General features: G+C 37.8%; 1 protein-coding gene across 1 annotated transcript; it reads left to right on the top strand.

Annotated features, from left to right (window-relative positions):
- On the top strand, positions 61 to 13,359 carry SRP54 (signal recognition particle 54). Its single transcript, XM_021402370.1, has 16 exons — positions 61 to 211; positions 1,679 to 1,787; positions 3,004 to 3,095; positions 3,701 to 3,785; positions 4,728 to 4,832; positions 6,018 to 6,084; positions 6,180 to 6,237; positions 7,229 to 7,379; positions 8,206 to 8,354; positions 9,691 to 9,791; positions 9,896 to 9,982; positions 10,321 to 10,394; positions 10,634 to 10,742; positions 11,511 to 11,681; positions 12,150 to 12,245; positions 12,909 to 13,359. The coding sequence occupies exons 2-16, from the start codon at positions 1,710 to 1,712 to the stop codon at positions 12,998 to 13,000; spliced, it is 1,515 nt and encodes a 504-aa protein (XP_021258045.1). The 5' UTR covers positions 61 to 211; positions 1,679 to 1,709; the 3' UTR covers positions 13,001 to 13,359.

Here is a 16,190-nt window from a genome sequence, read left to right on the forward strand (position 1 = left end):
CGTTTCTGCCGAACGCGAGCACGGCTTCGAGTCGCGGCTGCCTTAACGAGTGCCCCGGCAGCGGAAGTGCGCTGAGGGCGTAGGAGAGTGGTGACGTCTCCTCGGTCGGTAGGAGCGGGTTACTGCTGCCGGTGGTAGAGCGTGGAGGCAGCGCAACGCCGCCCGGCCCGGGCCCGGCCCTGCCAGCAGCAGGTACCGCGCCGCCCCGCCGGTGAGTGCTCGCGCTGGACGGCCCCTCCCGGTGTCGCGTAAAGCTGCGTGTTAGCGGCACGCTGCTGCCGTCTGTCGGGACAGACTTGAGTGGGCTTGTGATGACTGGACGGGCGCTGCGTCTCGTCACGCTGTGGCTTAAATCCCACCCCGGCTGCTGCCGCCCGGCTCACGACGCGCCCGCTCTCCAGCAGCCGCCGAGCAGGCCGGAACCGCCGCAACCCCCGCAAGGCAGCGGCGCCCCGGGGCTCCGGCCCCAGGCGTCGGCCTGCACCGGGCAGGACGCGGCGCTACGTCAGAGCTCGCCAGCGCTGCGGATGCTGTCAGCGCAGCACGGGTGTGTGCTGTGGTGCAGTTGGTTCCCATGCTCTCTGGCTGCCTCCCCAGTTGGCTGGCTGCTCTAGCACAGTGGGTCTTTGCGTATCTAGTATGGTTGGCCGTGAAAAATGTTTGTTTATTAGGAAATAATTAACTTCCTATGCTGGGATATCTGTAGAGTTCTGTAAAATGGGGGGAGGGAAGCGTGGAAATTGTCAGCTGCTTTGATTACAGAGGGTTTCATATTGGGAAGTTTGCTTTCAGGCCTGAAAAGAAGAACGCAGGTGTGAGGTTTGAATTCAGCATTGACCCAGGGGGGAGTTTCAGCTGAGTGATTTTTAAAGCAGCTGTGAAATCGGAAGGTGAACAAGAGGAGCCTGAGTCACTACTTTCTGCAGTGACTGTGGTACTACAACCTTGATATTAGAAAAATTTTTGTCTTTTTCCCAAGTTTTAGAGGCAGAGTGGGTTAACATGTTGACTTAACACGTGTAGCTTTCAGAAATTATTTTTTAATTGATTCTTCTAACTATCAAGTTATCCTAGCCTTGTGTGTAAGATTTGTTTGCAGTGAACAAAAAATGGTCTGGTTTCCCAGTAGAACAGTCCAAAAACACAACATGAATTCTGCTAATTAAAATATGTGTATGCTTATAAGACTGTTGAAATAGGAAATCTGGTTTGATTTAGAATAGGGTGTATATATTAGTACTGATTAACAGTGTTCGCTCTTGCTAGCAAAACATACTGCTTCTGATCGTGTTGTCTTTGCAGGATGCGTAGCTTCTAGGCTGTTTGGCTCGGTTTTAAATCTGTCATGTAACATCATCCTGGTAGGAAAACAGGGAGCCGTGTTCTATCTGGAATTCTGTCTGGACTGTTTTTTTTCATGTGGAATTTTAGGCACAAATATACCAGACAGTGAAGTGATTCTTAGTTGTGGGATAGTATTTCTATTTTTAAGTAGGCCATCGGGGTATCCTAAAATTAACTTCAGGCCAGTATTTGCTAAAAATAATTCTTGAAAAGATACAACTTGCACTTTCTGGAGCGCAAAGCAGGTTACTTAACCCAGAATGTATTGGAATAATCGCTGCGTGAAGGCATAGCTTCAACTAATTTCAAAACTATTTTTTTAATTATTTTACAGATTTGTCTGAGTTCTTTTTGAAGCCGCCAAAATGGTTCTAGCAGATCTTGGAAGAAAAATCACTTCAGCATTGCGCTCACTGAGCAATGCTACAATCATCAATGAAGAGGTATGTAATGCATATGCATGATGGCACTGTAACATTTGGAAAGCAAAGTTGTGATAGATTAAGCTGATGAGAAGCTAAAAGTGAGTTGATGTTATTCCTGGGCTCTTTTCATCCTTCAAGTAAAATTTCTAGCTAGAGCTTTATAGCCCCTGATAGCCAAAACTCAGTGCTAGATTTAGACATATAGTGTCACCTCAGAGATAGTGGACTTCATGTTCCCAGGGTCATCATGACTGGTGGTTGTACTCCTGGAAATTACCATTCTGAAGTGGTGAATGCTGAAGAAGGCAATGTATGCCTGTGTTCTGGTGGGAACTACTCTGAGACGTTGCAGAATGAACCAGCATTTGTGTTCAGCTGCGCTATGGACGTGTACTGGATTGCTAGAAGCTGGACTGTGGAAGAAGAAATGGTTTTCAGGATAGGTTTTGTACCCTAAAATGTGAGGAGTGTTAAGTTTGCTGCCTTTCTGTTCTAGCCAGTGTGAGATTCTGGAAGCTGTTTGACTTGATAGAGTCTGTATTTTTTTAATTCAGATTTTGAAATGGTAAATGTGTTCTAAGGACTAAAAAACAAGATTGAAAACTAACGGATACTATGATTTGAATGTGCTTTTGAGTAAATGGCTAGAACTTCAGGTAGACAAACATGTTTTGTTGCTTGAAGTAACTGAAAAATAGACTTACCAAAGTTATAGGGTTGGCACAGTTTTAGAACCTGTGCAAGGAAAAGGATTATCATGGCATCTTAAGCTAGAAGACAACAGAGTGTAATACAACCCAATGCATTTTTTTCAGTAATACAAGTTTTTCTGGGGTGAGAGCTCAAGCTGTGCAAATGAGATTGTTTATTCAGGTGTTACTTAAAATCTTTCTGCTCAAGACTTTTCAAAGTGAGACATTTTATCACTACTGGTCTGGGTTCCTGAAGCATGTGTTTGCCTGAATAACCATACTACAGGGCAGCAGTACAGTTTCTGCTGAAAATGCAGGTGACAAATTGTGGTGCTTCCTTTTCCCTTTCAGATTTAAACTTGATTTGCATATAAGCAAATGCATTGACTTTGTGGTAGTCGATATAACAATAGCACCACGTGCATTTAACTCATAAAAGCCTTTACTACATCATAAATACACTTTCTCATTCTTACTGGAAACTAATACTGGGCTAGTCAATGTTGTGTGTTGTAACACTATTTTTCTTTTATACTCCAAAGGTTTTAAATGCTATGTTAAAAGAAGTATGCACAGCACTACTGGAAGCTGATGTTAATATTAAACTTGTGAAGCAGCTAAGAGAAAATGTCAAGTAAGTAAAGTAATCAACACCAATTTTAACTTTAATGTTTAGTGTAAAAATTGTATTTAGATGTTATAGAAGAATAACTTCTAATTTGTATATGATTTTCTTAAACATTTCCAGTCTACCTTCAAACCCCAATTCTCTCCTTAACAGAAAAATTCCGTTTCAAACTGAGTGTCTAGCCAGCTGTATCAAAATAATCTTCAAGTTTAGCCAGTTGCTGTGATTTAAAAAAAACAAAACAAAACAAAAAAACAATGTCAGTTGGGTGGAATAGTAAACAAGCGCTTTGTTACAGCCTAGACACCTCTTCTTCCAATGTTCTGCGCTGCATATAGATATATCTGTGTATATGATCAGTACTGTTACCTTGGTTATTTTGAGATATGTAAGTCAAGTAGTTAAAGTATACTAGAAATCTGTTTTTGTCCTGCATACAAAAATGATGTCTCTGATATATGTCACTTCTTGAATACATTGTACCTGAAAACTCAAGGCAAATCAGATTGCTGTTCCACTTGAAGAGACTTACTACTAGGTTAAAGTGATGCTGCAAGTTATACCAGTGCTTTCTGGCTTCAATTTTACGAAAACTGTTTTCTTTAACTCAGGTCTGCAATTGATCTTGAGGAGATGGCATCTGGCCTTAACAAGAGAAAAATGATTCAGCATGCTGTCTTTAAAGAACTTGTTAAAGTAGGACTTTCAAAATTTTGTTATGTCACTTTTCTTGTACAGCCTGTGTTGTGAGAGCAGTACAGTAGCAGGCTTAAGTTTTAAGGTTATTGTATAGTACCAACAGGTGTTCTGCATGTTTGGGTTGTCATGTTTTCTGTTCCAAGGCTACCTCCTATGCAAACTGTAGTACTTTCCTGACTGGAACTTTACTTTCTGGGTGTGTCTTCTAGACTAACCTTCAAGTTCAGCTATTCATTTTCAAAGAAATTTAAAGACAAAATAAGGATAAGGGACTGTAAGCTCCTGGACTGCTGACTTCAGCTTTCCCAGAAATACACCTTTACTACTCTAGGGAAGGTTTGTTCAAACTACTTACAAAACATTGAAAAAGTATAAGTAACAACCAGGCAGTTTCTCTGTGGCAACTTTTTATCTGCTTGTTTGGTCGAGACTGTACCTGGTATCAGTATTTTGTCCTCTTTCTTATTAAATGTAGTCTTCTGTTCATCTGTAGTCTGTAATCATGCATATGTTGGCTCTGTGGAATGTAAGCTCCTTCCACTCATTCCTGAAGTGAGAGACTAAGCCTAAAAAGTCTTCTATGTTGTAGGATTCTCACCAGAAGAGATCCATCTTGTGCAGGGATGGTGGGGTGGAGGTTATGTTTCTGTGTTGATTTTTATATTTGTGCAATATATATAGGCTACCTTGCCTTTGGTGCTTGGTCTTGGGGGGGGGGGGAAACAGTTACAAAATGATTGTTTATAATGCTAATACTAGAGATATGGGTGTTCATTGTGAATTTAAAGCATCTAAGCCAAACTGAGACCTAAATATGCAAAAAAATTTGCTTTCTTCATTGAATGTAAAACCAGGCACTTATCAGGGCCAGGTATGACACTAAGTGTTCTAAGTCTCTGAAATTCAGTTCTGCAACATACAGTACCCATTGTTCTATAGCTTGTAGATCCTGGAGTCAAAGCATGGACACCTACCAAAGGAAAACAGAACATTATAATGTTTGTTGGTTTGCAAGGAAGTGGTAAAACAACAACCTGCTCAAAGGTAACCTGTACTGAATCAAACATATTGATATCCTGTTGTTTTTTTTTCTTGTGAAGGAGGGTGTTGTTGAACACTTAATGTACAATGTCCTTGTGACTTTTGCTGATAACATTGTAGAAATACTTTTGTAGAGGGGGTTCTTAAATGAGGTGAATGTCCAAAGTAGTATTCTTTGGAGTTTATTTATAGTTGCAGGACTTTTTCAACATTATTTTTTAAATTGAACTTTTAATGAAACAGTATTATATACGGATAACAGTTTCTTTCCACTCCATACTTGATGGGTTTAAGACACACTGTGAGTGGAACCTATCTCTTTCTGTTGTCTGTTTAGGGGAACTACTGTAAGTTGACTTCTGTATTAGGTATCCCAGCTAAGCATGCGTGGATGGTGTGAAACCTGTAACAGCTGCAAGTTGATTTAAGAAATTTAAATTTGTAATTTCAAGACTGAAAACACTTGATTCAGAGCAGTTGTAATTTAACCTATGAACCGTTATTTTTGGAGAGGAAAAAATTGTCCTATGGAAAAAGACTAATGCGTACTTGTTGCCTTTTTTTTGTAACTTGCTCACAGAGAGATTCAGACATAGGCCATGCTAAATATATCATTACTCTGATTTCATAAGACTTTCCTAGGGTTTCTGTAGGAAAATATACCTTGGAAGTCTTTATTTGGGTGAATCAAATGTTCTGTGAATGTCTGTTGTACTAGCGAGGCTTGCAAGTGTTACAAAACAGTAAGGATTCCATTCATTGCTTTAAGACGTGTCCTTGCAATTGAAATCTTTGCTCCTCTGGAAGTAAAGTAGCAAAGAAATGCTCAAGTTTTAGCCATTGCTGTAGTTGATAACTTACTACTTTAGCTAGTTTCCGAAAGGTAGTTCTATTTGCAGTATTAAGAGCTAATAAAATGGGAACAGGGGCTATTAGTAACCATTCTTAGCTCGGGACACTGAAATCAGAAGCAGAGTCAAGCCACTATTTTTGTCTAACTGAGCAGTTATTTGTATATAATGCTTTTCCAATACATTAACATTTGATGCTTGCATGATGTTACTGAATCATAGTTATAGCAAGGCTGGCTTGACTTTGTGTCCTCAGTATGTACTTTAAGCTGTTACGTAGTGTCATGCTTCCTAGTGGGATTTTGGTGTAACTACTTGTTCTGGATTTTTTTAACAGTTAGCGTACTTCTATCAGAGGAAAGGTTGGAAGACATGTTTAATATGTGCAGACACATACAGAGCAGGTAATACAAACAGCTACTAATGATACGGTTCTCCCTCTAATACTTAGTTTTGTTGGTTTTTTTCAAATATTTCCTTGACCCTACCTGTTTTACAGGTGCTTTTGACCAATTAAAGCAGAATGCAACAAAAGCAAGAATTCCTTTTTACGGGAGGTAAGCATCTTTCAGAATCACTTTGGAGAACAATTCAGTTTTAATGATGTATTGAACATCTCTTACGAAGTCCTGTTCACTGTTGCCTAACTATTTAGACTTAATAATACAGTATGCTCTGACACACGCTGAGTGGTTGAGGTTGGAAGGGACCTCTGAAGATCTAGTCCACCCCCACTGTGCTTCAGTGGGGTCATGTGGAGCAAGTTGCACAGGATCATGTCTAGATGGGTTTTCAGTATCTCTTGAGAAGGGGATCCACAACCACTGTGAGCAGCCCATGCTAGTGCTCTGTCACCCTCACAATAAATTATTTTTCCTCATATTCATCTGGAAATTCCTATGTTTCAGTTTGCACCTTTGCCTCTTACTCTGTCACTGTGGACCACTGACTCCATCACTTAAGATGTTTGTATACATTGATAAGATTCCCTCTGTCGTCTTTTCTCCAAGCTGAACAGTCTTAGATCCCTCAGCCTTTCCTCACAAGGAAGGTGCTCCAGGCCCCTCATCTTTGTAGCCCTGTATTCTCTCCAGTAGGTCGAGGTGTCTCTTGTTCTGGGCTCCCCAGTACTGGACACAGTACTGCAGCTGTGGCCTTACCAGAGCTGAGTAGAGGGGGAAGATAACCTCTCTTGACCTGCTGACAATGTTCCCCTCAGTGCAGAGAAGGGGACCATTGGCCTTCTTGCCACAAAGGTGCGCTGCTGGTTCATGGAGATGAACTAGCTATAGGGCTTCAGAGAATGGCTAGCAGAATCTAGTGCACTCGTCAGTAGATGTGACAGTCCTTTGTGCTTCAGTTCACCGAACAGTAAGGGTAAATGATTTAGAAAGGTGTAATCTTAAATCAGTTTTGGCTTGATATAAGAGGAAGTCAATCTAGAAATGCAAGTAAATTTATGGTTAATACTTTACAGTCAAGCAATAAAAGGTTTAAGTAATTTGGGAATAAAGAATTGCATACGTAATGATATTTCTCTTTGATTAGTTATACAGAAATGGATCCTGTAATTATTGCCTCAGAAGGTGTTGAGAAATTTAAGAATGAAAACTTTGAAATTATCATTGTTGATACAAGTGGGCGTCACAAACAAGAAGACTCGTTGTTTGAAGAGATGTTACAAGTTGCTAATGCCATAGTGAGTAGTTCCAAGAAATACATTAACTTCTATTGTAGTAACGGAGCTCCAATTAATTGCTTACTTCCCAGTGTTCTGTGTTGTTTTCTGTCTTCTGGAAAGTGTCAGCACTTTTAACATCTAGAATAGGCTAAAATTACAAACTGATATGAATAAACAAGAGAGATGATTAGTGCTTATAGCTTTGTGTCAGTTTTAATTATTGGATCTGTAATTTAAGGATGCTTGCATGTAACTAGACTACAGTTCCTGCTTTAACTTTGCCTGTCAGGGTCTTTGCATTGTGAAACTAGATTTAAAAAAACAAGTGAAGTTTCTGTAGCTATGTGAACAACCTTTTCTATTATTGTTACAAATAGTTGCCCTGAAACAGAATGTTCAGCAACTTGGATATGTAAATGAAGTTGGTGTTTCTTGTGTGAATTCAAAATATCTATTTTTCTTTCTGTAGTCTTACATAACAGTATGGCAATTCCCACACAACTCGTGCTAATGGGTAACTTGTTTTCAAAGGAATGGATGTCTTAAAGTTCTTAACAAAAAAACCAAATGGAAGATGTTTATTGCTTATAGGTGCTAATTAGCTTGCTAGCTCAGATACTATCTAAAAATCACTCAAAACATAAGTAATAACTGTAAGACTATTACATTTTAGTATTCTGCTAGATATGGTTTTTTGCAGATAGTAGTACAGCATAAGGGTTTTCAAGATAATGCTGCTTAGATAATACTCTTCATAGAAATGTATTGCAATAATGTCTGTTACTGAACATAATGATGAACAAAGTTTAAGAACGCAGGAAAAAATGCTTTTTTTCCTTCCTAGCAACCAGATAACATTGTTTATGTGATGGATGCTTCCATTGGCCAAGCTTGTGAAGCTCAAGCTAAAGCTTTCAAAGATAAAGTAGATGTAGCTTCTGTTATTGTGACTAAGCTTGATGGACATGCAAAAGGAGGTGGTGCTCTTAGCGCGTAAGTATTGTGATATAATAGGGATGTCTGGCCGTGGATGGACAACCATGAAATGTGTTAATGTTTCACAGAAACCTGTTAAGTGAAAGTATCACTGTCAAGCTACAGGGAATCTAGAGATTTAAGTAGTTATACTTTTATCCTAATTTCAGTGTTGACATTCAGTATCAATGAGATACTAGAATACGCTTCCAATACAGTAGCATTGTCACACCAAACTTCTGTCTTGTGAGAACAGAATACAATTATTGTTGCATCTTGCTTAGCAGGACTTTTAACTAAAAACATAAATATTAATTCGGATGTAATAATACACATAATGTGAAAAGTTTTCATTTAATGTCCAAGATTTTTACTGAAATGGGAGAAATTCTAGCTAGTCAAATCTAATAGCCCTATAGCTGTGATGCACATTAAATTTCTAAGTTCAGTGTCCAGCAACTTGGTAAAAGGTAAATTGCAGTTATGCTTTTCTGAATTTCATTCTAGTTGGGCTTCTTGTATGCTGTGCTGTATGTTGACAACCTTTGTTGACTAAACATGTGATACTATCTTCTGTCTTCTATGTTAGATTAACCTTAAGCTGCTTTTGGATGATACAGCTGATATGGAGCTGAGATTATATGTCAGAACAGTCAGAGTTATCTGACACCAACTTGCTAAATGACTGTTTGAGTCGAAGTGTTAGAATTCCTCATCTGCCAATATGTATTTTGCTGTTGTTTATAGCACAGTGATGGAAAACTGAACTTAAAAGCAAAGTGAAAATACCAAAAATGAATTCTTGCTGTCATGTGCTTGTATATGCTGTCTGCTATGTCTGTTCTCTACTTTCTGTAGATGGGAAGCAGAATTCATTTAAAGTTATTGCTACTGATTGATTCTTTAAAAGGTTTTGATTTTTTTTCCATGTCTAAGTTTTTTTTTCCCTGTGTTGAAAGTGAGATTTTTTTTTCTTAGTGTTCTTCCCACAGCAGACAACAGAATTAGCCAACATGTGTCATCTGACCTCCTAGTATTAGGATAGAATGGATGTGATTTATTTTTCTTTCTATCCTTTCCAGTTTCTGGAACTTGGCAATGAAAATAAGCAATTTACATTTCTGATGTTTTGTCAAGGCAGAGTGTAGAAGTAAAGTTCGTATTTTATGAGGTACTAATTAGAGAAATACTGTCAGCTACTCCAGCTACCCACTGTAAATGCTGATTTTTTTTTTGCATTAATAACTTGGAGTATGAAAGATACTTAGGAGATCGTGCTGCTGTTGTGTTTATTGTGTTGTGCTGATGATCTCTAGCTGAGAGGCCATCTCATAATGTACATATTTTACTGCAGAGTTGCTGCTACAAAATCTCCTATTATTTTTATTGGAACTGGTGAGCACATAGATGACTTTGAACCCTTCAAAACACAGCCTTTTATCAGCAAACTTCTTGGTATGTACTACATGCAGCTGTGCGCAAGATACTTTGAATTGGACAATTGAAAGTTAAAGTGTGATTTCTTCAATGCCAACTTCAGATCTGGTTTTGTTTTCCAGGTATGGGTGATATTGAAGGATTGATAGATAAAGTAAATGAATTAAAGTTGGATGATAACGAGGCACTAATAGAAAAGCTCAAACATGGTAAGTTGTTCCCAAAGCTTGAATGCAGAGACAAGTAACTTTTTCCAAGTGCACACTGAAGAACGATCATTCTCTAGTAAATGTGACAGGCAAGTAAATAGTTGTTTTTCGTCAAGCGACAAGTAGAGCTGCAATTGCAGATGAACTAGCATAAAACTCTTCAGTGTGTGCCATCAGAAATGGCTTAGCCATATTAACAGACAAGAAGAGGTTTACTTATCTTCTTGTTTATCCAGCATAGTATTTACCCTGTAAATATAAAGAATAATAATTGAGAAGGGGTAGTAACAGCAAAATGCTAGTGTAACCTTTGCTAATCTTCTTTTTGTTGTACTTAGGTCAGTTTACATTAAGAGATATGTATGAACAATTCCAAAACATCATGAAAATGGGACCATTCAGTCAGATCCTGGTTAGTTATCCTAAAAATCATTTTATTTTATCAGTTTCTGATCTATAGCTGACAAAATTCTGCTGTAAACTTAAAATTCTTTAATGAAACTGGTACTAGAATCTGTACTTTATATTTTTCAGAAAGGTAAAATTATTTGTCTGCTGTGATACATACCTGCTGAACTAAAATTTATCTGTATTTCTTAAAGTTAGCTTTGCCTGTTCTGACACAGCTTTTGTTTCGCCATTTAAAACTAGGGTATGATCCCTGGTTTTGGAACTGACTTCATGAGTAAAGGCAATGAACAAGAATCAATGGCAAGGCTGAAGAAATTGATGACTATTATGGACAGTATGAATGATCAAGGTAAAACGAACCTCAACCACTATTTTTCTTTGTTGAACAAGACTATTTAAAGATTGTTTTGGGCAACAAGTTAGACATAAGGCTGCATCTAAGATGACAGAAGAGAGAGAGGAACACTTCACTCTTACAAATAGTAAAGAGCACATGTGTGTCCCTGTGCCCTCTAAACTTTCTGTCCATACTTAGAGATACACATGGATACATAATGCTGCTTTCTTGTGGAGGCTAGTTAAAATTCCAAAGCATTCTGTTGATAATTCATTTATTTTTCAAAGTGTAGCTATGCTTCTTAAATTACTAATGCTGTACTTACAAATTTTACAAATTAAAAAGTTGCATTCATCTTCACTCTGTCACTGTTTTTCTTTGTATCTTCCATGCTCAAATTTACTTAGTGATACTGCCTGGTCTCTGGAATTCAAGATGTGCTGTTTCTAATCCATCCATAACTTTTACAGGAGAGATGTACTTTTACCCTTGAGCTAAACGTATTAACATGGCTTAGACTGGGTATGCTGAAAGAATAAATGGTTTCTAGCAACTTTTTCTTTCACTGTAATTTAACATATGAAGGACCATTGTTTAGTGCTATTCCCTAAATACTCTCTCAATTATTTCTGTAGAATTCTGTATCACCACTTCTAAAACTAGTTTTTTGTTCTGTCTCAAAACTAAATTCTCAGCATGCTTGTTTTCATTTCTGCTGCCAGCTGTAATTGATTTTTCATATCAGTAACAATGTTTTTTTTTCCTTTCCTGTAATTGCAGAGCTTGACAGTACAGATGGCGCCAAAGTATTCAGTAAGCAGCCAGGAAGAATTCAAAGAGTAGCAAGAGGTTCAGGTGTTTCTACTAGAGATGTCCAGGAGCTTTTGACTCAATACACTAAATTTGCACAGATGGTGAAAAAGATGGGAGGTATCAAAGGACTTTTCAAAGGTAAAAGAAAGTAAAACACTCAGCGTGAAGGCCACTTGATACGTGAACACAAGAAACTCATAATGTATATTAGGTGTTAGGGGGACAAGGGGAGGTGTGGTACAAGAGGAGCACTGAATTGTAGTTCACTAATTTTTATACTGTTTGTAAGCTTTTCTGTAACTAGTGAGAGCTGTATTGTTCTTCATGATACTAATGTATAACGTGGCAGTCAAAACTACTGTATTTTTTGGCTTAACCAGTGTAGACTTCATTACTACTACAGTACTGATGCTTTAGTCCCCTGTGTGTGAGGGACAGACTGTTCATCCTTAAGTACTTACTTAGGTTGATGTAGTAACTTTTTATCATTGACTTAAGTGGATTTTAGAAGTAGGAGATAAAACAAAAACATGACCCAGAATTTTGTTTTGTTTTTTTTTTTAGCCTCATACTTTAATCTGCTTTGTTTCTTCCATTTTCTTTAAGGTGGTGATATGTCCAAGAATGTAAACCCATCTCAGCTGGCCAAGCTGAACCAACAGATGGCAAAGATGATGGATCCAAGAGTCCTACATCATATGGGTATGGGTTGTCTTTTTACAGCTTCAGTAGGGGTCTGTCTGTAACATTTGATCCATTTGAAATATTACGAAATTAAGGTGGGTGATATATGTAATGAATGCATTTTTATCAGTATTAAGTGTCTGTCTTCTAACAAGAATCAGAAAGCTTAGTTGATGCATTATGAATACTTTGCGCTTAAAAGTGCTAATTCTAGACTCTTCATCTGGATTCAGGTCTCAAAATGAGCAGTTGGAGTAGTGTCTGACAAAATAATGAAGATAACTTATCAGAATTCAGGCATGTCTGTTGTAGAGTGCATCTATTTCTGAACTTCTCTTTCAAGCTTTGCCTCAAATAAATAATGTTGACATTAACATATTTTAGTAAATACTTCCATACTCAAGTCTTGCTAACTGATTATGATAATTCCTTCAAGATTTCTTCTTTTGTCAAGATTTTAATGCAGAGGTTGTGTTAAAATCCACTCTAAGCCTTGTGTTTGTAGATCCTTCTGTAAATATCTGACAAAGTAATTTGATAGCTATTTAAGCCTGGTTGAGTCTTGGGTTTTCATTTGTATATTACCAAAATGGCCTCTTAACTGCACACATGCTTTTGAAGCAAGATAGCTGTTCTTCAAAACTAATTAACACATACATGTTCTTGCTTATTTTTCTGTAGGTGGCATGGCAGGATTGCAGTCAATGATGAGACAATTCCAACAAGGTGCTGCTGGGAATATGAAAGGCATGATGGGATTCAATAATATGTAAAGAAGCCTTAATAAAAATGGACTTGTTTGACTATTAGTTGCAACTTCAGTGAAAGGATTTGCTTTCTTCCTTTTTACAGTGATGGGCGGAGTGGTCTTTTAAAATGCTATTCAAGCTTCTCAGTTTCTACATATAATTTCTGAAAACTATTTTTGCTTAAATTAGTTCCTCTCCACTAATACCTGATGGCACAAAGTGTAATTGAATTAAATGATGTAAAATTTTAATATTTAGAGACACTTTTTAATTGTTTACATTAAATGGCAGCCATTATATTTGTAAACAGCCCTGATCTTTGGTTATAGTACGTAAGATGACACAAATATACTGTAAAATAAAATTAAGTAATTATAAACACAGGAATGGCTTATTTTTTCAATTCTTTCATAATGATCATTTATCAGTATGTAATGAGACTTCCTTAATTTGATGTATTTCTAATTACTGCTATAACTGCTTGGCATATACAATGTAACTAATTCAACATCTGAAATGTGCTGCTGCTGGTCAGATTTTTGAAGAAGGTGAGTGTGTTAGTTTTGAACAAAATTTTGTTCTCCAGAATTCTATCATTTTTTCCCTGTACATAAAGAATGAAGCAACTAAAAATGTGTGTTTGCAGGTATCTTCAGTATATGTGACAGCTTGATAATCTTCGTACCAGACTGCCAATTAATTAAACTGTTTTTTTGTTGTGAAGATAGTAATATATAGTAGATAGAATTTTATGCTGGTATTCAACTTGAAATAAAAACAGCTGTATCTGACAGAACATATTGCCCCAACTCAGCTACATTCTGATCTTAATTTCCTATATCATCCACTGTGTTGGTCTGAAATGGTTGGAATCTACAGGCACTTCAGAAGCTATAGAAGCTGGTTAAAATTTGATATCTTAGCAAATATGGTAAGATCTTTAACCCTTATTTTAAGGAAGGAGAATATGTTATGGATTTATTCAAATATACTGCAGAGTGCTTGGGTTGTAAACGCACTCATGTCTATTGCCTAGATGAATGACAGAAATTAAATGCAGTAATAAAGTATGTCCACCTGTTAACGTCAGTTGTTTGAAAAGGTGACAGCTAACACAGATGATAGCATAAATTCCTACAGAAGTACTCTTCTGCTAATAAAACATAAGATGTGCTGTAACTTAATTTATAATGTGGAACTGTCTTCTGCACTATTAATGGTACATGTATTCCTACCGATAGGGGATGCTGAAAAATCTGTAGATATGCCATTCACTACAACACTGCATTTCAGGCATATTAATAGTCAGAAAGGACTGCTTAAGCTGGCTCCTAGTATTTAAATGTAACAAAACAATGAATACTTCTACATCATGAGCTTGTGTGAGTGCTGCTCTCAGCTATTTAAATGGTATCCATTTACAGAAACTTTGCTTTTATAGTATTTTCAGTTCTTCAACAATAAAAACTTATACAATATACAAAACTATATAGCAGAAACTGGAAAATAAATCCTGGTTTGCAACGCGGGGGGATAGTGGATAGTTAATTTGAATGCTGTTGGTGGAAATCATACATGAATAGGCATATTGAGGATGAACAGTGAAGCTCTGTGCTCTTGTACAGGCTCAGCTGGACTGTCAAGTTATTAGCAGTTCGCTCTTCCTATTTTCAATTCATTGCACATGTTTAGTTTTAGTCTTTAGAATTTCCGTATTACCACCGCTGCTACTTGTACAGGAATAGAGTTCTTGCTAGCTGGGTGAGCTGGCAGAGGCAAGAGGATGTTTGGAAAACAGTTCTGTTAGTGTAGAATGTGTGACTTGTTATTTCCAAGATATATATGGATATAAACAGCAGTATATTGCTCTCCAATTACACATAGGTCAACTCTTATCATGCCAAGTAGGATGGTCTTCAGAGCCTGTTAGGAACAACTGCCTAAAGATTTGAATTGTTTCTCTTTTTTTTTTTTAAGTTTGACTTTATTGAATCGTCTGTACAACCCTCATAGCTTCATAGGAGAACAATATTTTTAAAGAGTGGGAAATGTGAATTCTGTAGAGCATAACGCGGAATGTACTCTGCATTCTTTCAGTTTGATATTCTTAATTGCATCAAGACAAGAGAGGCTTTGTAAAACAATGTTAGAAAGTGCCAGCATTACATCATTTTATTGTTAGGCTTCTTCTACATGTCTGCTGTTTTGTTGTCTAGACACGTGACTAAATCTAAATTCAGGTAATCAGGTAATTGTAGTGCCTGGAGAACGCCACTAGGAGGAACTAATGGCTAAGAGAGCAACGTACACATCTAGAGCATAAATATAAGGAGTTAAGCTTATTTGGTATCCTTACTTTAAAATCAGTGACATCCTGCAGTTGGTAACCCTCTGGTTAAAGCATGTTAATAAGTTTAGGTATGTACTTATTTGGGCACACTAATGTAGAAACAGGCTTCTGATGTGCGTATTGTTTTTGGAAGGGTGGTGGATGTCGAAGTGTATGCAAACCCTGATTGTGCTGTTCTGTATGGAAAAAAAAAAGTGTAAGACTTACCAGCTGTGGAACAATCATTCATGCATTCTCGGTGCATGCTTGCTTGGTTTGCTGCTCTTTAATGGGAAGTCCTACCCACAGGGCTAGAGCAACAGGTTTGATGTAATTGTTCACCCTTGCAAGGAACAAGGATGACTCTGGCAGCTCAAATATAAATATTATTTCATTGCAGCTATTGAAAAGGATGCATTTAGTTCATGGCAGCTCTATTCCGAGAGACCGCAATACTACGACATGTTCTAAGAGCTTATCTATGCTACAGACCATAGTTCCTTGGAAGCCATACTTAGCTGTCCTTCAATCCTGTATCATCCCTGTCATCACGTAAATAATGGCAAGGTATGTTACAGCCACTGACTCCTACCTTGAAAAAATGATTCATTCACTCCTTGGTTCTGTAAACAGGTTCTTCCATGTGCTTCCTCCTCTGCCTGTGTTCTCTAGCTGTTGGCAGCATCTGATGTGCTTTTTCCTAGGTTAGTTCTGGCCCCTTGTTAAGGTGGTTAGCAGTAGCAAAAGCCTTCAGCATGAGGTTAGGAGAAAGAGGACTTTGCTTGCTGTTGCTCCTGAAAGCAAACCAATTAAGTGACAGCAACTGCTTTTCCTTGCCTGGTGAGAATACACATAATTTTCTCACTGAGACAAATCCTGGGGGCC

Source organism: Numida meleagris, chromosome 6, assembly GCF_002078875.1.
Source record: "Numida meleagris isolate 19003 breed g44 Domestic line chromosome 6, NumMel1.0, whole genome shotgun sequence".
In the NCBI taxonomy this organism is placed as follows: domain Eukaryota; kingdom Metazoa; phylum Chordata; class Aves; order Galliformes; family Numididae; genus Numida; species Numida meleagris.

Coding starts and splice junctions, on each gene's coding strand:
- SRP54 (XM_021402370.1), top strand. CDS start 1,710: ATGGTTCTAGCAGATCTTGGAAGAAAAATCACTTCAGCATTGCGCTCA. Junction 3,096..3,700: donor CAGCTAAGAGAAAATGTCAA/GTAAGTAAAGTA, acceptor TCTTTAACTCAG/GTCTGCAATTGATCTTGAGG. Junction 10,395..10,633: donor GACCATTCAGTCAGATCCTG/GTTAGTTATCCT, acceptor ATTTAAAACTAG/GGTATGATCCCTGGTTTTGG.